Source organism: Pararge aegeria, chromosome Z (genome assembly GCF_905163445.1).
Source record: "Pararge aegeria chromosome Z, ilParAegt1.1, whole genome shotgun sequence".
Lineage (NCBI taxonomy): Eukaryota > Metazoa > Arthropoda > Insecta > Lepidoptera > Nymphalidae > Pararge > Pararge aegeria.
In genome coordinates, this window is record NC_053208.1 from 11,236,599 (window position 1) to 11,263,888 (window position 27,290).

General features: G+C 35.1%; 1 protein-coding gene across 3 annotated transcripts; it reads left to right on the plus strand.

Annotated features, from left to right (window-relative positions):
• Positions 1 to 253: 253 nt before the first annotated feature.
• LOC120636405 (ATP-binding cassette sub-family F member 2) lies at positions 254 to 27,121 on the plus strand. Of its 3 annotated transcripts, XM_039907872.1 has the most exons (13): positions 254 to 340; positions 556 to 720; positions 1,570 to 1,776; positions 7,808 to 7,996; positions 8,944 to 9,087; positions 10,036 to 10,159; positions 10,697 to 10,895; positions 11,161 to 11,340; positions 11,827 to 11,967; positions 13,328 to 13,519; positions 14,995 to 15,198; positions 16,811 to 16,963; positions 20,688 to 27,121. In XM_039907872.1, exons 2-12 carry the CDS (start codon positions 570 to 572, stop codon positions 16,943 to 16,945), a joined length of 1,866 nt encoding a protein of 621 aa, XP_039763806.1. In that variant the 5' UTR covers positions 254 to 340; positions 556 to 569; the 3' UTR covers positions 16,946 to 16,963; positions 20,688 to 27,121. The 3 variants fall into 3 exon arrangements, with proteins under 3 accessions (XP_039763806.1, XP_039763805.1, XP_039763807.1); XM_039907871.1 differs by lacking the exon at positions 20,688 to 27,121 and having other exon boundaries at positions 16,811 to 18,036; XM_039907873.1 differs by lacking the exon at positions 20,688 to 27,121 and having other exon boundaries at positions 561 to 720; positions 16,811 to 18,036.
• The last annotated feature ends 169 nt before the right edge of the window (positions 27,122 to 27,290 follow it).

The window sequence follows — 27,290 nt, forward strand, 5'->3', positions numbered from 1 at the left end:
CGGGCATAATTGTTAGTGTTGGAATTATTGTTAGATTACATTTTTTAACTGCGGGAACGTGATGTAAATATGCGTCAATAAGTCAGTTGTGTAAGTAGCCGAGCCAAAGAAAAAAAAAAAACTTAACCCTATCGTGATAAAGCAAAAAGACTAAAACCTAGAGCAATTAATGCCTTTGAATTCTCTATGGCACGCCAGCTGTTCAATGTTAATGTCATTGTCGAAAGACTGTCAATTCAGCCGTATGCGTCAATGCGCTTTTTTGAATTGTCTTTCTCTTCTACGCTTAGCCGCACGTGTAGACGCTGCCGTCTTGCTTATCATCTCATAAAACTAATAGGTATATTATAACTTTTTATTTATCAGTACCGGAGTTTTAGGGGCATCAGTAGAACTAGACGTTTATGGATAACCAAAGTTACATGCGTAGCAAGTTGTGTGTGATGTAGCGTGAAGTGTATAAAGACTAACTGTATAGCATCGCAGAATCGCTCATGATGTTACACGAGCCGTTCACGTGCAAAATTACTGTATGAAAGTTTTGTTCTTGCATAGGTTAGAATAGCACAATGCCGTCGGACGCAAAAAAAAGGGCGCAACAAAAGAAAAAAGATCAGGCGAACAATAGAAACAAAAAGCCTGTGGAGAGAGTGACTAATTCGGAGACGAATGGAGCAACCAACGGCACGGGGAAAGAGGACCGTGAGCTCACCGCTGAAGGTAACTGGCTAGTGAATCGTTATATTTGTTTTACTTATAAAGCCATAACGAAAAAAAACAATTCACTTAGTTACTAAGTTTAAGTTTTATACTATTATTTTTACTCAAATATATATATATAAAAGATTTAAATGAAATCAAAGTATAAGCAAATGTAAAAATTATGTGTAATAAATAATTTCATTAATGAAGAGGAAGCAATATAGAAAATTCCTTTTTTAAGGAGTTACATCACTCCTACATAATGGAAACATGCTTTATTTCAATTTAATATATCAAGTTTATGTAGTTAGGATGTAGAGTATTATATTGTTAAGCTCTTCTTTGCAATTATATCATAACTGCAAAAAATTTGATTGTTGATGTGGAAGAAAGTAGATGGATCTATGAACAATAATTAATGGAATCAAAACTTAAAAGTGTTCATAAACATTACCAAAGTTCAGCAATTTTTTTATGTCAGAGTAGGCTTAGTATAGTATTTTAAAAGTTAATATTCTTGATTAGTAAAATATATAAGCACAGAAATAAAAATTGCCATCACAATTTAAATCTATATTCTAGAATGTGAACTGTTACACACAGTTTGCAAACAAAACAATTTTTTTGAATGTGTTAACAAGCATGCCAAGTTTATGTTGTTGTAATGTGGAGTATTATATTGTTAAGTTGTGGTTCTTTGCAGTAATATCATAACTGCAAGAAATTGGTTTGTTTTGAAAAAAATTGATGTGAAGGAAAGTAGATGGATCAGCTTTTTTATAACTTTAAGTTAACTTCCTTTTCTTTTTTAGTTTCTTAAGAAATAGCTCTAAAATATTATTATCATCATATTATTGTTATTTCCAGAGGCATTATGTCTGAAGTTAGAAGCAGAAGCAAAGATGAACTCGGAGGCCAGATCATGCACTGGGTCCCTGGCAGTTCATCCTCGTTCAAGAGACATAAAAATAGCAAATTTTTCCATCACCTTCTATGGCAGCGAATTGCTTCAAGATACTTTATTGGAATTGAATTGCGGCCGTAGATATGGCCTTGTGGGCTTGAATGGATGTGGTGGGTACAAATTATCTTTATTTTAATATAATGACCTTGTTGTCAGGGAATTAAGTAAATATACCTCATTGTTATTACTCTGAAGAATAAGTGAATACCAAAGAAGTGGTAGCCTAGTTGGTAAGGCTTGGGTTCCCTTTCGGAGGGGACAAGTTAGAACCTTGGTGTTAGATGCATTTCTTAATTTAAACAGTTAAATATTCCATGCTTAATGTTGAAGGACTGCTTGCTATCTTGCTGTTGTTATCATTTTTTTTAAGTGTATTCCTTCAGGAGTAGGTTATCTTTTAGGTTGTATTTTTATAGGTATGTTAGGTGATAACTCTTCTTCTCATTAAAAGGGCAAGGAAGATTTTGGCATACCTACAGTTTGCTATTTCGATTTTATTTCATAATCATGTTCTTGGATAGCGGATAGCTAGCTCACTATAAAAAAAAAATCTAAACAAAAACTCGCAATGTGTCTTATTTTGAATATATACGATTCCAAACGTTTTATTTTCTTTTAGTCTTTAAAATAAATTAATACTCTTAAGTCATAATTAATCCTACTTTAAAGAAAATTTGACTAATTTGGAGTAAAGTAAACCCGTGTTTAAAAACAATTTATTGAAATACCATATTGCAAGTCCAGTATTCACACCTGTGCTTCAAAGCATGTTAAAGTAACAGTCCTGTGCCTGATTTCTTTCTGGTTTTCTCGGATCTGCTGTTCCATCAAACTATGAGAGTAACACTTACGTTAGTGAATTTTTGTACTATAAAAGAAAATCTTTTTCAAGATTAGTCATTGTGGCCGAAGTTGGTCAGGGAAACTGTCTATATTATAATACCGATATTTTTTCACGTGAGTAAAAAAAAAATAGTCGTTTTTTTGCGCCACCCTTTATAATTAGGCACTAAATATGATCACAACATCTAAGTGTACCTACGGTTCCCAACCAATCAATTACTTTGACGTTCTATGCTATTATTTCGACCACGCTTTCATTGTCTAGTATAATCTATACAAACGAAAAAGTTGCGGTTTTTTTGTGCCGTGACTGTATTTTAGCTCTTAGTAGTAATGGACTTAAAGTGTCGCTAGGCGATGGGCGATGGGCCTTTGGAATCTGTTTTTTTAAACGCGGATATGTATTTCCTTCAAAATGAATATTATAGTATGACATAATATGATATTAAATTATTCTGTGTTCCGTGTAAACGAAGAATACAGTTTCATTTATTTTGAAGAAAAAAAATTATTAAAACTGTGGAAGCTTATATCTTCGAAATGTGACACTTTAATTTCTCTTGTTATAATCTGTAATTTTTTATAGATATAATGCCCTCATATTTTGAATTATGCACCTACATGTATATTTACTCGCCCGCCTTGTAAGTTGTAGTGTGGGATCGGGAAGCTCTAAATACCTCTTTTCTAAAATATAGGAAGCCGTTGGGTGGGACTTCAAACAGTGTAATAATAACATACACCTATTCTGTCACTAGAAAAATAACATACACCTATTCTGTCACTAGTTATATGCATATAAAATTCTATCAAAAGCAGGCGAATATTCAAACCAACGATAATTATAATCAATCAATTTAAAATACTCTTACAGTAAGTATTCTTGGTGTAAAACAGATTTTACCAACTTTCTGTTTACTTTCGTAACTAAGTCTAAAGAAACTACTATTTGAAATTGGATTGTAAGTTGACCTCGTTTTATGCAGAAAATAAAACCATACCAACCTCTTTTACTTTGTTTTCTGAATAGTGTGAACTATATTTGCAGTTAGTGTTTATTTTGCCTTTCTAATATTTAATTCAAATTTTAAGCGCCTGCTATTGTCAAGAGTAACATCATAATTATCAATTGTGGGCAATAATTGTAGGCGTGTAGCCGTCTAAATTCAGCCAAAATAACTAATTTGCTTTTGGTTAGGTCCTCCGATACTCTAAACACTATCTCTTATTTATGTTCATTAAAGTTAATACGAGGACGAATCGATTTAAATCTTTCCATTCGGCTTGTCAATTGTTTACGAGATTAGTGCATATTGTTTACATGAAGATTCCCATAAATATTGAGAGGCGGAGACGATAAGCGCACGTCCATAATCCACATAGGTACAGATTTCATGAAGCACGTTATTTTCCACGTTTTATTCCAATCTAAGTTGCTCATTTATTTTACGCTATAATAAAATTAATACTCGTAGTTTATATTATATCTATTAATTAACAATTGATATTGTACGGATTATAGAGCGAGTTTCACAAGAATATGAAACCAACAATAGGGAATTACTATTGATTCTGCCTTGAAAACAAAGTCCCCTGCGAATTTGTGTTGCGAATTGGCTTTACTTAAAATAATGATTTTTATTATATCTTTATTGGTTTTTCTATCTTTGTTGGTTTTCTATTTATTTATTTATTTTTATAATTTAAATAGATGTTGCCCGCGATTGTGATGACGCGTTGGTTTTTGTTTTTAAAATATAGGAACAGTTTATTTCGGAGTTGTGTGGTATTCAATTCAGGTGTAGTTCTATATATATTTTTAAGTATTTACTTTATAACGAAACGGGTGTCGTTTTTAAAAAGAACTGCTTTCAGTTAAGTGAATAACCAAAACTAACTGTTTTGTTTTAGGTATAGTCCTTAAATATTTAAAATGTCCAATTGGAATGAATTTAAAAGTACGTTACTGCTATATAAATACCCATGATGGTAAACTAATTATTTGCATAAGAATTATTACTGCGATACTAATGTAACCCACTTTTTTCCACCGCCAATTTAATTAAACCTTAGGAAATAAAATATGCTATTGCGACTTAACGATGATAGTTAGATATTAAACTCCCTCGAGAACTTTTTGTATATAATAATGATGTAGTACATATTTTTGTATCAACTATTATTTTCACAGCCCAGCCCCACGTAATGAATTTTATAGGCAAAATTAAGGTTACATTATTCGCAATAGATTAGCTTTCTTTTGGCGCTGAAATGGTTAAAATGGGTGCAGTACTTTCGGAGCCTATCGGTTACAAACAAACAAACCAGCAAAAAAATCTTCCTCTTTATAATATTAGTATAGATTATATGTTAGAGATATTTAAGAATTTCTAATCGAATCGGTTTTGGTTGCAAGTCTTGTCAATAAAACAAGGTGCGCTGTTACGTAAATAGCCGGCGTCACTGGCGGTAGCAGCCCAGTAAGCTTCATTTATAATGAAAATCTCTTCCGTCTGAAATATCAGGTGCTGCAGAAATTTTAATTATTGATTTTTCCTTCTAGTAGTCAGATCTTTAAGCTTAACACTATAGAAACTCTAGAAACACAATAACGCTGGTTACCATAATGTCACTTTCACAAAACACTTCCATCAATTTTATTATGACGTAAGAAGTAACAATCCGATATTGACTTCTACAGAACAATGCAATCTTCAACACGCGTCTGATTTTTTTCCTCGAATAAGTTTCTGGGCGTTATTTTTCCAAAACTGACGTAAATTTTTGTCTGTCATGTCGATAGCATTTGATAAGTCTAGCGTTAAAACAAATTTTGTTCCTATAGATGAAGTTTCCTTTTGGTCTGGTTCTTTATTCTGGTCGTCTATAGAAATGGTTGTTCCGTCCGCCCATTAGATTAAAAAAGACCTTCGACATTACAAATTCTATCCATATCATATTCCATTCTGAGAAACAAGCCACCTGAATGCTATGAAAGTTTAATTATTAAACAGGGCGGAGTCATAAAAGTAACGTAAATTGGTATTGCTTTTTATCGGCCGGCGAGACATTCGAGCATAAAATATGCAGTAACGTTAGAGTAAAGTTAGCACATTTCTAATAATTATATTTTGACTATACGAATATTATTTGGTTGCCCTATTTCCGAAACAGTTATGATAAGATTTAGGTAACTCTCTTGTCAGGACTATACATGTTTCGTTATATTTATTTATATTTTTTAATTACTAGTATATTTTTATTATACCGCCTGTGTATGTATTATTTTTTATTTTTAAGTTTAAATCACTTCTTTACGAAGGAATAACTAACAGAGCAGAGCAGGCCGGAGCCAAGTGCAAATTCGGGGGAGTCATGTTAAAAACTTTCGCACCAGGCGACATCTGTTAATATAACGACTTTTTGTAGGAGTGTATATGCAGACCAGTGGCGTGCACAGGTTCTTCGGCCAGGGTATGCATAAAGCAGATATATATCTTAAAATAGAAACATTCCCCTCCAATACGAGCTATATAAAATAATTTGGGTATGCAGTGCTTTTGTGCTTGTATGTAATGCACGCCACTGATGCAGACTTAGGTATATTTAGTGTTTTTAGCCCTGCGTGGAGAGTGTGAGGCATTACTCCTGTTGATGAAATAATTATGCATTTTTTTTACTTTTTGTGCAATACAGACAATAAAAAATCATAGTCGGTCCTATACTACACTATGTAGTATATATTTTATTATAACAGTCTTATCTCTAAAAATTGTGTGGTCACTTATTGACGCGTTTAACTGCTATTTCATTTTGTAGAATAAAGCCAAGGTTACCAAATCGTCAATTTACGACCAATTACAGGTTATACGTCTTTTTTGAGTTTTGGGATCGGTTGCCAAAGGGCGCAATTTTTCAAACCATACATATCCAGGCGGGTTAGACGTGTAGGTTTGCACTTGCCTAAAAAGCGCGTAGACAGCAATCTCTATGGAAGCTCACATTTTAACCCCCGACGCAAAAACGACGGTGTGTGTGTGCGCATTTCTGTGGCATCGTAGCTCTCGAACGGTTGAAACTATTTTGATTTTGTTTGAAAGGAGAACTAGTCGGGAATTAGTCGGGGAGAATTAGTTAGGTATGTTTTATGAAATCGGTCAAACATGGCCGTCGCGACAAAATGGTAGATTTTATATATTTCATAACTCCCTCAATATGGGTATAATATGAAAGGACTTAACTCGTGGAATACCGTACACTATTTTAAATTTCTGACCCAAGATAGCCGCCACCACATCAAGAAACACTCCCGGCCCCTGCATTCCTATCATATATCATGTACCTATTTTCTCTAAGATTTTTTATTTTGCGATTTTTTTTATTTTTATTTCCTTATATTCAGTTGTGGCGCCAATTGAATACCTAGTCTGGTATTTGCGACGGTTATAACTAGCGCGCGTCGAGTATATTGAATTGTTAATGCGCGCACGTGTATTATCCGTTTTCGATTGATTTCTTGTAACCATCTAGTATTGTGAAAGTACTAGGTACTGAAGCCTAATTGCGATTTATATTATGTATGATTTCCCATTTATTTTACACAGATTGTGGAATAAAAATATTACTGCACCATTTTTTTCAGGTACTTATTGTATCATCTATTAACATCAATCTTCGCGAGCAAATATATTGAACTCTAAGGTCATAGTATCTGACCTATTTAAATGTATAATGCTGGCTGGAGTCCAATTAAGTTTCGTTTATTATGTATTGCTAATTTCCGCCAACGACTTCGTCGGTGTGAAATTTCCGTTAAATCCGGGATAGGTATTTCATATCTATCAACATATCCTAAGTGTTTAACCAAATTCATACAGCTGATTTATACGCGAAAGTATCTGTTTTTTTATTTGCTTTTTTTGATACCTCTGCAAAGATAGGAAAAGGAAAAAAGTTATTTTTCATTTCAGAAAAGCACAAGGGTGTCTTTAGTGGGGATTCAAAGAAATATTTTTCGCTACCTATACATACGTCGTAGGTAAACCGATTTTGGCGAAATTTTCATAGATATAGCTTGCACCATTGAGACGGTAAGAGAATCTTCTCATCCTGGGAAAACTCATGGTGTCTGCGGGATTTAAAAAAAGAAAAAAAAAGCGGATAGTTGCTAGTTTGGTGTTAATCGGTTCAGCTACACGATTTTACATTAAACATCATGCAAACTTTTAATTTGGGTATATATTATTTTACTTGACTAAGTACTCAGTTAATTTTGAATTTTATTTCAATCTTAAACAGGCAAGTCTTCGTTATTGGCGGTGCTCGGACGTCGGGAGGTGCCTATTCCAGACCACATCGACATTTTTCACTTAACCCGAGAAATGCCTGCATCCGATAAAACAGCGTTAGAGTGCGTTATGGAGGTTGACGAAGAGCGCGTGAAATTGGAGAAATTAGCCGAAGAACTGGCCCAGTGTGATGATGATGGTAAATACTCTTGCTTCATAGTTTAAGTTTTTTATACAGTTATGTGATTTAAAGGTCGCATAAGTACCAGATTTTTGCTTTAAACAAACCGCGGGGCGGGTTATTCTCTTGTGATATATTTAATTTAATTATTACATTTATGCCCTTTCTCGCCTAACCTATGCATCGTCTAAATATGCCTATTGATTTATGTGATGTTACGTTAGCGGACATTAATAGGCTGACGATTATTAGCTTGATATGAAATTGCATATACTGCTATAAATTGTTCTTGGTTTCCGCTGACCTCAATTATCTACACACTGGCTGTCAAATTTGAACTGCCACTTCTGACTTATGAGTGCAAAAGGCATTCTAATTTTATAACCATGCGTGCGTCACACTTACAGCGACAAAATGGCGTCAATCAATTGTAGACAAAGTTTTTTTTTAAATTCCAACAAAAATGGTGATCCAGTTATGATGGCGGGCTTAACTGTCAGGGTTATGACGGTTATGTAAAACCCATACCCATAAACGATTTCTACACGACATGGTACAGGAACGCTAAAATTCTTGGCGCCACATCTTAGTCGGTAGAGTAGTTACTAACCACGACCGAAACCTTCCACCAGCCAAGAGTCCACGAAAAACACTTTCTCGTTGACGCTTGTGACGACCCTGCCTTCTGAGTCGGGCTCTGTGGGTTCGATTCCCACAACTGGAAAAGGTTTGTGTGATGAACATGAATGTTTTTCAGTGTCTGGGTGTTTATCTGTATAAAATAAGATTTTATGTACATTTTTCATATAAAACACACATAACATCAGTCATCTAAGTAAACGTAACACATGCTACGTTTACTTTGGGCCTAGATGGGCTACATGTGTGCATTGTCGATGCATTTATTGATTTATTTATTTAGTAATAATAAAGGTCAGTGTTAATTTCCTACGTTTATCCTCCAGATGCGCAAGAACAGTTGCTAGACGTGTATGACCGTCTGGACGACTTGAGTGCCGACACGGCTGAAGCTAGAGCGGCCCACATATTGCATGGTCTCGGTTTCTCAAAGGAGATGCAGCAGAAAGCCACTAAAGATTTTTCTGGAGGTGAGACCAAGATTATATCTACCGCGCACAATTTCTTACATAGTGTCATCTCTTTAACCTATGATAAGGGGTTATTCAAGGGCTGGATAAACAAATTCCTTAAAATACATACGCATTGGTGGCTTCTCTTCCCGATGTTTATGGGCGGCAGTAAAATTATCTATAATATCTGATGCAGACATGTACGTTTAAAATCAAAGAAAACGTTGCACTCATAAACATTGTCCCTCAATAAACTCTGAGCTGCAGTAGGTGAAGAATTAAGTGCACAAAATGTTAATGTTAAATTATGTTAACAAAATTGGTACATTCTGTACAAAGTTTTCAAAGGTACAGCCAGGTGGACTGTCGGCGATTACTTCATTATTATTGATAATGAACTCAAAATTAACGTCGCTAGATTTAGTTTTCCCAGTTTCATTATTAACATTTTTCCAGGTTGTTTGTACTTTGTTATCCGATTTAAATATATAATATTATATTATTATATATGTTTTATTAAACAAATTTTCTATATTATTAAAGACCATACCATAAAGGCTGCCGATATGACAGTTTTCAAAGGTAAGGGCAGGAATTTTGGATCGCGTCAATTTGTTCTTAGTTATCGGCCTATACTTGACAATTTGTTAATTTTTTTTTTTTTTATATATCAATGGAATACAGCCAAACGAATCTACAAAATTTGGGATTTTGTATCAAGTATCGAGTTCATTAAGAGTTATAAATGGGTTGTGGGTATACAATGTATATAATATACAGGAGAGCAATAAAAATATGGCATTGTATGCAAGTCTAAATATTGATTATTTATTATTTGTCCAGCTATGCTATTGAAAAAACAAAGTGGTAAAAAAATAATACATGTGCAGCGGCCATCTTGTTTAATTCTCATGATATGGCTCATGGCTCCAAGCAATTTGGCTTAGCTACTTATTCTTACTACAGGTTGGCGCATGCGTATAGCTTTGGCGCGTGCGTTGTACGTGAAACCACATTTGTTACTTCTCGACGAACCGACCAACCATCTGGACCTCGACGCCTGCGTGTGGTTAGAGGAAGAACTCAAACAGTGAGTATAAACATTATTTTTGTACTTCTACAGCTACCAAAAATTTACGGAACATTTTAAGTGACGTAGAAAGAGATTCAAGGAGTTTTTATTCTTATACCGTGAGGAATGAGATAACAGAAAATTTTAGCCTCGGCGTAGGCCTCCCCCAAGTCTCGCCAAAGCTTTTTGACGCAAGCTTTTTGCATCCAAGGCGCTACTAGCATTGAAAAAAGAAAAGAGCCAACAGTAGCTTCGTCCGCATCCACCCGTCAAGGATGAACCGCTAAGTTATTTAACGTGTCGGTACGATGCAGTGTAAAAATCGACTAGGAGTTTTATATAACTGTCTTACCAGTAACTGGTTAGTCCATTAAAATCTTATACTGTAACATTACTTACCACCAGGTGAGACTGTAATCGAGGGCTAACTTGTAGCGGTATTCAAAACTGTGTTACGGGAACGCACAAAAGTGCAACCCATGTAGTCCACAGACCTGTTTTTCGTCTTACTCTGTGATCATAGGCTACATAGTTGATACATGCGAATTTTTTTAGGTACAAGAGAATTTTGGTGCTAATATCGCACTCTCAGGATTTCCTGAACGGAGTGTGTACGAACATCGTCCATATGAGCAAGCGGCGGCTTAAATACTACACAGGGAATTACGAGGCCTTTGTGCGTACGCGGATGGAGTTGCTGGAGAACCAAATGAAGCAGTACAACTGGGAGCAGGATCAGATCGCACATATGAAGGTATGCAGGATTGTAACGTGTGGCGACTTCAAATTTGAAATTGATTTATGGGATAAGTACATGGTGATTTTATTGTCGTCAGGTTTCCCAATAATCTGTCCAATATCTACAGTTTATTGATAAAAAACAATAAAGAAAAAAGATTCTAGTTTAACAGTTTCTTGTAAAGGAAATATCGCATTCGACTGTTCCATTGGGTTTCCCTCCTTGTTTACCTAGACCACCACTGCAATGAAGCTAAAGATTTTTTTCTTATTTCCTGTAGAACTACATAGCCAGATTCGGTCACGGATCTGCCAAGCTCGCCCGTCAGGCTCAATCGAAGGAGAAGACCCTCGCAAAAATGGTTGCACAGGGGCTCACGGAGAAAGTGGTCGATGACAAGATACTCAACTTCTATTTCCCCTCTTGCGGGAAAGTGCCACCGCCTGTGATTATGGTGCAGGTTAGTATTGATTAATTAACGTAGCTGATCGTTCTACCTGTAAGTGCTCGACAGATTACAAGGAACAGTAAGTGATTGACTTGTACCACCTCAGAATTGATCAAGACAAGATCAGGGTACGGAAACCCTATTGTCGTTAATCACTCGTGTCGTGAAGATCACGTAAGCCCTTTAAGCCATTTCGGCTGCTTAAGAAGCCATAAACCTCAGTGCATTAGCGTTGTGGGTCTATGTTCTTATGTCCTCCCATATGGGAGAGGAGGTTTTAAGCTGTGGGACGTTGAAATGTCTGGTGGGAGAATTCGGCCACAGCTGTACCGCCGTTATTTTGGGACTCGTCTTCCTATAACTAAGCCTTTGCAGTCCGTCCGTCCGTCTGTCTGTCAGCGGTAACCGTAATATGTGCGGAGTAAAAGTTTTACAATGTATGTCGGCAGTGTCTATTTCCGTCGAATACGGTTAACACAAATTATGAATTTGTTTCAGAACGTAGCATTTAGGTATTCAGACGATGGGCCTTGGATTTACAAGAATTTAGAGTTTGGTATTGATCTAGACACCCGGCTCGCCCTGGTGGGGCCAAATGGTGCTGGTAAATCCACACTGCTTAAACTGCTTTATGGAGATGTAAGTAATATAATATATTATTCTAAGGTCAGGTATGGCGGTAAGAAGTTTCATTGCTTTACTGTTAAGTTAATAAGTATAATAAAACAATCCACTCATTATGAAATGAGGTATGGTTATTGGGACACTCAAAGCTTTAAGGAGTGAAAACCCCTAGCCACCTAACGTTTGATGTTTGGCGGTATCTTTATTCTAAAAAATATCTTTATTTATTCAAGTAGGCCCATAGGTGGCACTTTTGATGAGTACATTACATGAGAAATACACGGTAGTGTGATAATGGCGATAACCATATTCATAAACTTAAAACTAAAGCTACGAGGGTTCGAAATGCGTCCTGGTCTAAGAAGAAGCCCACAACAAACTTAACCGTGTGTTTTTTTGTTAACACCATCTCACATTGTCACTCAAAATTATTAGAAGAGCAACCTGGTTAGAGGAATAATTCACACCCATGCTTTTTATCGATTTCATAGTCCTTTATACTATAATAGGACTTTTCTATAAGCTTACGTTTAATACAAACTTTGAACTTTTTAGGAGACATCTCCAAGATGTGAATGGGTAGTTTATTGTAGAATTGTATGCAATTTCCATGTATCGAATTATGAATTTTATGTCACCTAGTATATTGTACTGTAAGTTTTTTCTTACTTCTAATGTTTAAATTATTGCAGTCACATTTTTTCATTAGAGTTTTTAAAGAACTTCTCTTCCTCCAGAACTTCTGTAATTCAAAAGCATTGCAGAAGTTCTTCAGGTATTATCCTGAATCCAATAGTAATCATTTGCAAGTAGGTGATGATACCTCTAGTGGGCAGTGAAAGTATTCACAGGGGAGTGTATATGGCTAATAGAAAATTGGAAGGCATTAAAGAATAACGTAACTTCCTGATTGGTTTAATCTGAGATTTTTATGATCCGTAGTTGAATACAAGTTTGCTGACTATTCTTCAACTACTAATCATTAAAAATTCTCAGTTCATTCCCACTAACCTGTGATGCAAAGAGCATTTAGGCCTGGGGTCTGGGTTGTTATTACTTAAACATGTGCAAAGGTATGTAGATGATATAAAATGAAGGAAATCTCTGTATATATAAATACTTAAGAGTAGGCTTTTTATTACTCTTACATTGCCTATCCTTAAGTTTTTTATAACTCGTACTGGAGATTTCCTTAATTTTATATGATCTGCATACCCTGTGCATACCATCTATGCACGCCACTGAACATGTGATAGTAAATAATTGTTGAAACCCACTCTATTATTAGAGAGGGTCAATAGGCTGACGACGAAGTGCTATTTTTAGTAGAATTGTAGTGGGATATAAGTTTCAAAATCTCATCTTGTTATTCCAGCTGGTGCCTTCGACGGGAATGATCCGCAAGAACTCCCACTTGAGGATTGGGCGCTACCACCAGCACTTACATGAACTTTTGGACCTGGACCTGTCGCCGTTGGACTATATGCTTAAGGAGTTCCCTGAGGTCCGCGAGCGCGAAGAGATGAGGAAAATCATCGGTCGATACGGGCTTACCGGCCGGCAGCAGGTAAACTATCATGATAGGGAAGTGTCCAGACCTTTATTGAGCTATTTGTAATTGTTTTTGAGATCTACGAGTAATACATGCCCGAAAGAATTTAGAAAATCCGTCTAATTACTTTCTTTACATTTCCTCATCAACATCATAATATCAAGAATAGTTTATATTTTACAAATTTTTACAGTTTTAACCAGATTGTTAGTTTGGAACCTTCTTTTAGACATAGTAGATACACCTGTATCAGAAGACTCAGCTCTTCATGACAACCCATTATTGGCTAACTACAGGGCACAGATCTCCTCCTACAGTTAGAAGGGTTTAGGCTGTAATCCACCAGGCTGGCCCAGTGCGGATTGGTGGACTATAACTATATAACTTATTCACGTACGTTTTATTACGGGTTTTTGCAAATTCTGTGGTAACAGTTTGTTTTCATGGGATAAAAAGTAGTCTATGTTACTTTCTGTCCATTCAACAAACTGTTTTCAAGTTAGATGTTCGTGAAGACAGGACAAACAAATTAATAATCACTTTCACATTCATAATTTTATTAGTAAGTATTTATTTTTTGAGATGTTTAAAGTTGATAGGAATAATTGTTTTGAAAATGTTGGTGAATCTGGTTGGGTACTTGGCGGTCCAGAAACAGCCACTCAACTATAAAAAAATAATAAATAGAATGTTTGCATCATAAAACAAGTTGAAAAATAACGTCTGCCAGGATCTGCCGAGAAAACTATATATTTGCCCCTAGTAAAAATCTCTCTGCAAAACAGTTTTTACTTCAAAATAAAGAGTATAGTGTTTATTGAATAGTTTTCAAGAAGTTATAAAATTATATTTGATTCACTGTGAATGCTCATGGCATTGTGCTAGTGGATACCCCAACCAATATTTTAAATGCAAAAGTGTGTTGTTTGTTTTTCTTTACGTGAAGAACAAACAGTATCCTATCTAAGCCACCAATTAACTTGATTGATATATATATATATATATATATATATATATATATATATTTATATTAATATGCACCACCTACCTCTCATCTTGAGCAGTGTTTTACGAAATCGGTTGCCTGGAAGAAATCGATATGTACCGATAATTGTATTTGTAATTTTTCTTGTATCCCAGAGAAACAAACGGTTTCGAACGAAATACCTTCTGCACGGCTAGCATGGGCAGGGGACAATTATCTCCCCGGGGAAAGAACAAAAATTGACCTTGGCCCACAGCTTTATCAAATCTCAGAGCACTGGCGCACAAGTGGAAATAATATCCAAATAATATATGTGTTGTAATAAACTTCACCTATTCCATGTTCCAGTGATTTAGCAGGTGGGCGCATTAATTATATAATCGGGGGATGTAATTTTTATCTCCCGCCCGTGCTAGCCCTGCTGGTGTTTTAGTCGTTATCAATATGTTATTTCGACGGTTGTTTATGATGATGATGTTAAATATGAATCCGCGCCATTTTCCAGGTTTGTCCGATGCGCCAGCTGTCGGACGGGCAGCGTTGTCGCGTGGTGTTCGCGTGGCTTGCTTGGCAGACACCCCACCTGCTGCTAATGGACGAACCCACTAACCATCTTGACATGGAGACCATAGACGCGCTGGGAGATGCCATCAACGACTTCGACGGCGGCATCGTTCTCGTTAGCCACGACTTCAGACTCATCAACCAGGTCAGCTTTTTTCACACACAGTAACCCTTAGTACGAGATTGGCACGCTCGCAATCGAGCAGTCGTTTTCGCATATCGAAATCTGGACTGAAAAATGGACTTAATCGCTCTCGTTTTAGAGTCGCAAATACTGTACTTTACAAACGTTTTGTCAATAGCTCGATAAATTTGATTCATTTTACTCCGATGTTTGATAAGGATGCTCGAAAACGACTCCTCGGCGAGCGAGCAAATCTCGTACCAAGGCTACATTTATTTTCTTTTATAATATGATTCCTAAGGCAATGCATAAGTTTAAAGAATGTGTTAGAACACATTTATTACAGCGAGGTTATTATACAATTGATGAATTTCTTAATGACAAGGTTGCTTGGAAGCGTCCGGCTCCGCTTTCATCACTCACAAGATAGAATAATGAATTTTAAAATGTAAAAAAGAGCAACTGCTGAATTCTTGCCGGCTTCTTCTCGGTAGAATCTGCCTTTCGAATTGGTGGGAGAGTCACTACACACAGACAGACTTAACGTTTCAAAAGTGCTTATATTAGGCCTACTTGAAATAAATGAATTTTGAATTTTTGTATTTTCTAACATGGTGGCAGACAACTTCTTAAGATCGTGACATGAGCATATTCGAATTCAGTACGCAATGTTCATAATTGCAATTATTATTTTTTGGCCAATTTTATGCATTCTACGAATCGATTAGTGATCAACTCAAAGCTAACTTTAAATTCTTAATTAAGTTTTTTAACTTCACTTGGAGGGAATCAATGCAGACCAATCTTAAAAATTCTGTAAAAATAAGTTATCAAGAAATTTAACACAACCAAAATGCCCAAAAGTAATGTATCCCAAAACTTTAATGAAAAACTAAGAGAAATGTACTTAAAATTTTCGTTACATATAACTTAATATATTTTTTTTTCTGTCGAAAATATTTTATTGAATAGTGTAGAGCGGACAACAATTCAGTCAGAAATTTCCGCCATAGTTTAATCATAATTTAAGTTCTTTTAACCTAATTTAGCTGCATCTTGGCGACAGTTGCGTGCATAGAGGGTATGCACAGGGTATGTATATGATATAAAATGAAGAAAATCTCCAGTATGAGTTTTGAATACTTGAGGGTAGGCTTTTTATAACTCTTACAATGCCTATCCTTAAGTTTTTTATAACTGGAACTGGAGATCTTCTTCATTTCGTATCGTCTGCATACCCTGTGTTCCCTCTGCACGCCACTGGCCTATCTATATATGTTTACGCGTAACTGGAGTTTTTTTATTCATTTTGTATAATCTGCCAGCTTGGTGCATATCCTGTATGGCGAGCCAAATGATTGGGCCGATATCGGTGCGGTTTGAAAGCTGACGCAAAAAACCATATCGATCGATATGGTTTTTTGCTACTATTTATGACCTCCTTGACTGCAGCTTTCACACGGACCTGCAATCGATTCTTGGATAGGGCCATAAATGTTAAGTTATTAGAGTTTTCTCCTGTATAAGCAGTTAAAAAAAGTTTGTTAAACCGTCGCTCCAGGTTATGTTACTAAAATATCCAAAATACGATGAAAACCAAATAGCGATGATGATGGTATTTGTTTTATTACAGGTGGCTCAAGAAATATGGATCTGTGAAAATGGTGCCGTGACAAAATGGCAAGGTGGAATTCTCAAATACAAGGATCATCTTAAATCGAAGATCTTAAAGGAGAATGCCGATAATGCCGCTAAATTTCGTAAATAGGGAAAATTAACACCGTAGGTAAATTAATAATATAGACACTTTCACACGTTATGCGCGAAGAGACAAACGTGAGCCTGTATTCAGAAATATATTTATGTAGATGAGATCTAGGATATACATTCGTACACAGTTAGTTTAGATTCAGAGTATATTGAAGTGTTCCCATATTTCGTGTAAGTTTAGAATTACGCCTAATATAGTAGGATCGTATAATAATTAATCGGAGGGGTGTATCCGTTGTAATGTCTATATAAATTTCGATTAGTGTTTAAACGCAGTTTGGAGACTACTGTTTGCCAACTTGTCAGAATAATTAAGCATAACGAAAGCTGGGCCCTGATTCTCTTTAAATTTAAAATTGTAACGCCCTTTTTTATATTGAATTTGTGACTCATATTTGTGACAAAAAATTAAAAACTATTACAACCTTATGTCTTACAACTGAAAGGTTGCGGTAATTCCACAAACAAAACATTCCGAAGGAGGATTGACGTCAGACAGGCGGTCAACCGTAAATAATACGCCAAAAACAAATACAACTAGTCTTTGAAGAAGACACATTGTCTTGACTTCATATAAAGTGAAATAAGGGCAAGAAGAAGAGAAGTTAATTCTTGTTACTCTGTTATTTTCACATTTTAAATACTGAGTATCAGGGCCTTGTGCAGTTGAAGAACAACGGAGCGTGTTTTGTAAAGCCAACCATAAACGAATGTGTGTACAAGATATGTTGAGGTTTTTAAAATCACGATGGAGTTTAAGTTGAAAATTTCTAACAAGTTTTTATTCAGATTCATCTCTTCGCGTGTCTCAGTCTATAATAAAATCTTGCAAGTTAAATTTTACTCACTTCTCGGTTTACGATTGATTTGGAATTTTTCTTTTCCTCTAATACACCTATAACAAGGCACTAATGCGTATATACATTTTTTCTTCTTCAATATACAGCTGATGATGGGATGTGAAAAGTTGTCTTATTTATAATCTTACTAGATGAGCCGTTTAACTATGTACAACTTAAATTAATTTGTATGTAACTATACATAAACGATTATAAATTCTACTAGCTAAATATTACCATTTTACGACTATTGTTTTGGGGTTTTTATTTTTCTCTTTTCATTAACGGCTACACTTATAAAAGGCGAACAAAAGTATTTTTGGTTGAGTTTTTTGCGAGACTCGCGCAAGATTATTGATTTATTTCTATATTTTTTTAACAGTTTCCCAGTTAATGTGCCCAGTGTCAATTATTCATTCAACATCAAATTTAACGGTTAAAATTAAAGAAACTATATCTATAATACCAGATTTATTAGATTTATTTGGGGATTGAAGTTTCGATACCAATATTAAATAATACCGTTACACCATTAAGAAATATTCGTATTGCTTTTGCAAGTAAAGTAAGAAGGTAAAGTCGCATAGTAATATTTATGTTAGATGTTTTTCAAGCATGTAAGCATTTGAAGTTTAGTATGTTATTATATCAGTTATAATAATGGCCAAATGCCTATTTCGAACCTTTCACCAAATATTGCCTTTCCCAAGGCATGTACGTCAGTTGTTGAGGAATTCTTCCGATACTTCACCTGCAGCTTCTTTGTTATGATTCGAATAAATTGCTTACAAATCATTAAATTAATCGAAATGCAACTCGTGAAATCCTAATTCTTGTGGAATTTCGGTAGCCATCCTTGGTCTTCATCATCAGATAACTTGATCGCATTTCAAATAAAATGCACAATTTTACTATAAATATATATATATAGAGTTATATAAATTAAGTACTATATGAATAATGAAAAACGTTAAAAAATATATATAGTGGAATACAGTTCTAAATTTCTTTATGGAGTTCGTAAAAATACAAAAACTCCGACTTCTTTATACATTGAAGTGGATATTTCAAAAAACGGACACCGCGGTTACGAAATTATCATGCGTTGAAGTTACAGCGTTCTTCGTTGGCAATACAAGTCGTACAAGACTAGCAATTTTTTCTTGGATAAATTGTCTCTGATCTCATTTTCCTAACTCGCCAGAAAAGTATAATTTTGAAAAGTTAAAGAGGTTGCTCACTTCTTATGTTATTTATATATACCATACCATTGTATGATAATTTTCGAAACGAACAATGTGTACTTTGGAACTGTTGGATTCTCTTTGACCGAATTTTTCTAAGTACGGCTCGAAAGTTTCGCATTCCTTGTCAATTAATCCTTCTACAAGATGGAAATCATTCCTGCGACCCGAACAAACTCTGTATTGCCATACACATCAGTTAATTTTATTGTAAGTGACAATTTTTAAAAGGAATTATACTTATGTTATAAGTGTGCCCGATAACATATTGGGTGACATGTCGAATTTTTTGATGTTTGGTCTGAATGTTTCGCCATTTTTGATATATTATGGTAATGCTGTGTACACTTTCTTGTTTTTGTCATGCACATCAGCTCATTTCATTGTGTGTGATAATTTGTTTGATTCAAGTTCGGTCTGAATGTTTCGCACTTGTAATAAAACGGGTCCTATAATTGGCGTGCATTGAGGGTATGCACAGGGTATGCAGATGATATAAACAGAAGAAAATCTCCAGTATGAGCTATAAATACTTGAGGGTATATATAAATACTTTTTATAACTTTTGCAATGACTATCACTCGTACGCCCTCGTAATCGTACTGGAGATTTTATGTCATCTGCATACCCTGTACCTCTATGCACGCCACTGTATCCTATTATAAGATCGAAATCATTTCTGCGACCCGTGTACGCTTTTTATTGCCATACACATTAGCTCTTGTTACGTTTTGTGATAATTTTTGAACTGAACAGTATTCCATTTTGGAATGCTGTCTTGATAAGACATTGGGTGGCAGAATTAAATTTGAATTCGTCTTGACGTACGTTTGACGAACTCTTTTTCTCAATTACAGTTTTATAATTTTTATTAGTGTTTTACCTACACTTGGAGGTATTATCAATTTTATAAATTTAAAATGCATATAAAATATTTCGGAACCGGCAGGATTTGAACCTGCGACTCCCTGGCAATCGCGGCTTCAGCGCTCTTGCCATCGATGCCGAATTTAGTATATGCCTTTACATCAGACTTATGGCGACTGTAGCGTTATCTAGTAGAAAACGTTGCAGTTTCGATCTACGTTTTTCAAAGGTCCATATTACAAGACGTTTGAAACAAGAGATCCGAAAATTTTTATATGCATTTTAAATTTATAAAATTTATAATCCCTTCAAGTGTAGGTATAAACACCCATAAAAATTATAAAATTATTGCCATTGCCACTTTAGTGCAAGTTCACTACGAGTTGCAAGGTTAAAATCAAGTATGTCTAATTTGATTGAATAGTCGTGATTTTATTCAACTCCATCAGGTTTTATTGTACATGTTAAACTGTGTGCGGGTCTTGTATGTTGCAAAACTCTTCAATTTCCATATAATTAAGTGACACACATTCCGTTTTACCTATACTGTATGGATGGCACGCAGGCTTCGATCAATTAATGTACTAGATATGAAGTCGGTAGACAAAAAGGCTCTGAAAAAAAAAAATCACTTACCAAGAGATTCTATTTCCGTTTGTGTAATAGCCAATGTGTTGATGCTTAACGTCCGATAAAGTAATATGTGACCGAAAATCTTATTACTAGTATGGAGAATGGACATACATGTTATAAGTTATAATAATATTCAATATTTTTAAATACTCAACAGGTAACCATCAATATGGAATAACTGGACATTGTTTTAGACTGCATGTCTATTATTGACCGAAGCACTCATCATAAAAAACGCTCCGTTTTTCTGGCAGTTTACACAGAAATCTAAATAGTAAAGAGGTAATGGGAATAAAATTGAAATGTTTCTGTGCCATTCGCACCTAGTGATGTTTGTGATGATCACCTGTGCTTTTATTCGTCAATAATTCATGGACTATTTTAATTTTTTTTATTCCTCTCAGCGGAAATCAAAAAAAAGTCACCGGAATCTGTGAGGTCAAAAGCTGATCATTAGTAGAACATTGACTGGACAAAATAAACAAAGCGCTATGAATCGTAAAACAAAAATTGTACATAAATTATTGGCAACTATCTCCAATGATAACAAAAATAGATAAAGAAACTCAATTCAGCAGAACTCAGAATATAATTTTTTGCACTAAAGATCACGGTTACCGCATTTAAATAAGAAAACAAAAACAACATAATGAATGCAGGCATATTTTCCAAATTGGTGAGCTAAAAACAGTAATCTAATTCACAACATACCAATGTTATTTTTATAAGTATTGATTTCCATTTAATATATATGTATAAATTTTTTCCTTATTTAGTATAATGATTTTCCGAATTTTTAAACAATGGATAAATAAGTTATTTATAAATCACATAAAAAATACCGCGTACTATCTCGTTAATAACTGTCATTAAGATTAAGAAAAAGATTTTTCAACAGAAACTCAATTAATAATGATTTATTTACGGTTGATTTCGTACATAGTCAATTTTGCTAAATATGATCTTGAAGGCTCAATAAAAAGTAAGCTGACATTTAAGTATTACGGACATTGTTGACAGAGGAAATAATTCGTACAAGATCACATGCCTCCGTTGATTTTACAAGATGCTCGTACAGTGACATAATTTACGGTATACTCTATGACACAATAATATTAACTTTGCGAAACGAAAAGCATTATGTGACGTTATTGGTGCATGTAAAGGACTGTAATTTTGAGTCATAAACTCTGGTTATGAGTTACAATTGAAATGCAATCGTGAAATAACAACGATTTTGCAGTCGCTTCAAACATGTATACCTCTGCACGGCTAGCATGGCCAGGTGACATATTTCTCTCCGAGAGTAGAAATGAAAAAACAAAATTTTATCTTCTCCCACAGCTTTATTAACTGTCCGAAAATAGGCGCACGTGTGGAAATAATATGCAAATAATATTAGTGTAGTTATAATAAATAATAAAGTCAGGGGATATAATTTGTATCTCCTGTCTAACTAAGCTAGCTGTGCTCAAAGAAAGTCGTATTTATAAATTAAATACTGCCCGATAATCTGAATTCCATTTGAGATCGATTATGTTCCTTTGAGAATACATTTTTCAAATCAATGTACCATCATGAATGTCACGTTACCTCCAACTTATTTATCATATTTTTAATTATTTATTTATTATAATTTTCTTATATTCACTTTATTTTGTGTTTATCGTTCATACACATTGTTCTGAAATTAATACTTATATGTATTATTTTAAACCGACTTCAAAAAGGAGGAAGATCTCAATTTGTCGGAATATTTCTTATGATATATATAACTATTATTTCTACATAAATAATCAATATTTATAAATGAAATCAATGTAATTAACGCTTAGATAAATAAAGATAACGTTGCCTCAGATGATAGGTTACCGAGGTTGACCGGAATAAAAAGATATGACTATTGCCATGTTTTCTGTGACTCAACATGCCGCAGTTAGATGTCAAGTGACCTTCATTCATATTCTCCATGGCATAGTTTTACATAGAGAAGGATTTTGGCTGCTAGGATTTGAAGAATTTAGCCATTGCTGAATACCCTTCAGAATGTATTTTCAGTAGTTCCTGTTTCAACTTACCGATCTTTTCGGCACAGACAAAAACTAAAATTTCCCTAAAGAGAGCGTCTCCCTCACTGCTTTATTTTCTTTCACGTGAGGCTCTTAAATCCGTTCTAAAGAACTTAATCTTTAAAATAGCGCCTATGTTATTTTTATGTCTTCCGATGGCGATGTGTTCGTCGCTCGCTTTATGACTTTAAATATTCAGTGTAGACCTCTTCGTCAAAAAAAGGGGCAGACGTTTTATATCTACCGAAAATGCATGGGTTATGTGTGCTTGAAACACCTCAAAAACCGTATTTTGAGGAGCCTATATACACATTTTGGCTTGTGCATGCCATGGAGAGTCACACGCGAGTGGACTACCCTACTCAGGCCATCTTGTTCGGTTTGAGTCCACACATAAGGTGACCGTCAAAAAAGATATACTCAACTGTTATAAACTTTTACTTTGACGCCTGACAAGACCTTTTACAGTTTTTTTGTCAACGCTTCGTAAACAGCTTTTATTAATAATTTTAAGTTTTGTTCCCATCCCATTAACAATTATGGTTTAGATTTCTGTGTCAATTTAATTGTATGGATAGAGCCACGTATTCACTAGTTTGCAAATGTTCCAGGTAAAAATGTTTAATATAGATCTCTTACATACTTTTGAAACCAATGCAGCAGGGGACTTTCCGTCCACATCAATTTAGTCGTAGAGAAAATGTATACTTTTGAATACATGGCTTAAATCAATGGATATCACCCTTCTATTCAAATGCCTTAAAGTTTTATTATATTGGTTGTTGATTAAATTTAGAGATTTTATACAATCTCTATTCGAAGACTAAAAGCAATATAATATGAAATTGTTCATTTTTAGATCAATTGCATAGCCTTATTTACTTATACAACTTGTCATTGTTACGTTTTAGTGCAATAAAGAAGGTACTTATGATCCTGCAATAAAGTAATCCTTGTACTTTATGTTAAAAGTCAAAGCAAACGTTCATTGATTTCTGCTGGTTGCTTTGATCTTAAGTATAATACAATGGGTAAGGTGCTCTCTTAAATACAGGTTATTTTAACTTTAACATTAAGTACATCAATGTGGTGAAGTGGAAATGCTTTGTATAATTTAGGATGATAATTTTGACAGCTCACAGTTGGGATGAGGTATTGTTTAATCGTTAATGAACGATTTTTATCATTTAACGTGGAATCTATAGTTTCATGGCAATGCTGTATGGTCTGAAACAGAGAGAGAAACAGTTTGTTAACTAACAAAAAACTATAGCATACATATATATACGTAGCAAATATCATTATTATTTTTTATTATGTTCGATCATTTTATTTTAAAACGCTAGATTTACTTTATTAATGAACCAACGAAAAACATAGGGAAATAATAATTACAAACACAAACTAAAAATAATATTTACAATAAATATAAGCCGTCTAACTGTACACATATGGGCTTGGTACCCAAAATGCTGGCGCTATTGCCCCTTTGAATTGCTAGACTTAGTCGTTGGGCTATATAATCGCCAGCTCTTGTGTCACCAGACATAAGGACCAATTTTTGGGACACGATGTTGATAAATTTTTTGTGTCCGAAGACCATGGGCCCAGAGTCTCAAACCCAAGCGCCGCAAAAACGTAGTCATTACAAATAACGGAGCATTTACGGCGCTTAAGCATTTGAGCAGATTCGGCAGCTACTGCCGCTTTTTGGGAAGTACTCGGCAAGTGAGAAGCTGCCAACGTATCAACGCAGGTTGCATCTCACACCAGCGCACGCCTCATCGACCACGGTACTATAGTCATACCGTCTGGTCATACCGTCTCTTGCCATCATCCCCGGACAAACCGGCAGGTTCCAATTGTGCAGGAATAGACGGACTATATCATTGATAGCGCCGTGACGATACAAACGACCAGCACTTCGATTACAACTGCGCCCACGGTGACCCAATTGATCCACACGATAGACAGTAGTTGTGCGTTATGCGCGGAATCAACCTTGTTAAGTGGGCGGTAACCAACCTTGAAGTACGACATTATCTGTATGTTACCGGAAAAACTAAGAAACTTTACAGGCGGGTTTGGTCAATATTATTATCCTAAATTAGACAAAGCATACCTAGGGTAGACTATTCGCACTGGGTGGCACCCAATATGAATCATTCCTAAATCTGATTGTTCTGAGCACTGGATAAAACTAGTATTTGGAATAAGTGTTCTTTAAAGGTGCTTATTATTATATACGGAATATATTTACGCCAATACTAAAGTTTCAGTCACAAAGCCAAAATAGTCGCTTGTCACTTGGCGTTACTTTCGGCCATGGGGCGACGCCATTGAAACCTGCAATGGGTGACGCCATCCAAATGCGCCTTGGTGTAAACCTAGCTACGCCACTGCATCAATGAGAGCTACAACAAGAGCAAAACATCGAAGTTCATTTAAGCAATGTAATGTGTAATTAAGATGTTACAACTTTGTAGTTAATACTTATTCTTACTTTGTATCGTTGTTTGGTTTTTTAACCATTAGTTATCATATTAATGAATGTAACAAAATGTAACATGTATGAGAAAAAGGTGGTGGGAGGAACTTCTGTTTGAGGGTAGAACAGGTATATATAATTTCTGAATTCGCTCTGGACTGGTCTAGTTTTCTCAGCGGCTATTTAAAATCCTATCGTCCTTCAATACCCTAATTTTACGATTTGTACGCTAGCAATCGAAGTAGTTTTAGTCTTATATCCTTTACATCTGATTTATGTTTTCCAAACGTTCCGCTCGGAAAACTTTTTGCGGAAATTTGTATAAACTAGAGCCTTAAAATAAGGTGGATTTTATTCTAACACTGTATAAGTGTAAGCTTTTGGAAGCGGCACTACGATTGCGAGCGTTCAAATGTTAAACTAAGTAGGTATAAAGGAGTAATGCCGCTTAGAATGAAATTTTATTTCCATGGCGACATATTATCGGTTCAGTACTACTCTTCCATGATCATGTTTTCAACCAAGACTGCATCGTCGCTTCCCGTCATATTTTATTAGTCTTGGTCAAATTAACTTTTTTATTTATACTCTTTATTTTTTTTATTTTCTTTTAGTTTTATAGAAATAATGTATTTTTACTACCAAAAAGTTAGAGCTTTCATGCCTGAAATAAAAATTGTTATTATTATTATTTTTGACAAGAACAAAATAGGATTAGGATAATATGAGGAACTCTGTAGATGGTGCATTTTTTTAAGTAACCTACATTGTAATATCCACATATTTAATAATGTCGTGTGGTTACCACAATTGCCTTTCATTTTATTTAGTAGTCTTATTATATTTATAAAGAAAAGTTGACCAAGGGACAGGAGCGACACTGCAGTCAAGCGCTTACTTGTCAAGAAAACCGTTAAATAGAAGTACTTCATGTACACGCACATGTACACTTTGTGTCAATTGTTGCATAATAGAAAAACGTACCTACGCGATAAGGCGTGACGTATTCATTGAAAATTATCCGCCTACAACCTCTTAATACAATTACAATCAATATAAAATTATCGCATGAAGGCTGCGCGTACGTTGGTTACTATCTTAGATACTCAAAAGAGTAGGTTTTATAAATGAATTACTGATAGGAATTCGATTGCTTTTTCTATCAGGGGATTACTCGTAGCAGTGGCCTGCACAGGGTCTTTGACCAGAGTATAATAAGGAAAATAACATAAAATGGAAAAGTCCTTCGCCTTTGTGAGTTATACAAACATTTTAGCGTAGGCAGTGCTTTAGTGCATGTATAAAGTGCACGCCACTGACACATAGTCTGCATTAAAATTTGCGTTCCAATTTCTCTTTTACGCCTAAAAATATATCTTACGCAACGGAAGTATGAAATGAAGTTGGAGAAAATCGAATTTTCAACAACATTAGTCTATACAAATTTTCTTGCAAACTAAATGATATCGAAAATAATTCCCCTATAAATTAAAAATGGCTACATCTCGTCGATTATTTTAATTGAGATTACCAGCGTCATTCATAGTTCGAGCAAAACTCCTGTCAGTAATTTACGTAATTTACCTATTTAGCCTCGGCGGGGGAAAAATCATTAGCTCAATTGAAGGTTTCCAACGGGTAGCTGCAGTTAAACTTTTTGCGGCCCATTATACAATTTTGCTCTATACATCTTATTTCGTTGATGCGCCATTCCTTTAGTGCGTCTTATTTGTGATTGTTGTTCGCGCGCTGCACACCCAACCTGAATTGACGAGTCCTGGTCGACTCGTACTGCAACTCTTGCGGCAATGTACAATCAACCCAATAGTATGAAAGTTAATATCAATACACGCATAGACAACAAAAATAGGTTGTGCAAAGCAAATAGACTCCAAATAGCTTAATTTAGACTAAGCTTTGTTGAAATTAACTATAACGTAGATATACTAGATTTCCTTATGCCTTATAACTGCAAATTATTCTGAAATTTACCACAAGTATTTTATGCTTTGAATATAAAGTTTTGTAATGCGTTTTTTTATTTTCATTATTCCTGATCCCTACACATCAAACAAAATGTCATCATGCTAAGCCTATTAGTGTCCCACTGTGGGGCTGAGATCTCTAGCCACGCTAAAACTCTTCTCTCCTTATGGAAAGGGGAATTTTAGTGTAAGATCTAAGCTATGTCTTCCTTCCATTC

Excerpts from the sequence above, each read along its gene's own strand:
- LOC120636405 (XM_039907872.1), top strand. The coding sequence starts at position 570 with ATGCCGTCGGACGCAAAAAAAAGGGCGCAACAAAAGAAAAAAGATCAG. Across the intron at positions 7,997-8,943 it reads GGCCCAGTGTGATGATGATG|ATGCGCAAGAACAGTTGCTA; the intron begins GTAAATACTCTT and ends TTTATCCTCCAG. Across the intron at positions 11,968-13,327 it reads TTAAACTGCTTTATGGAGAT|CTGGTGCCTTCGACGGGAAT; the intron begins GTAAGTAATATA and ends TTGTTATTCCAG.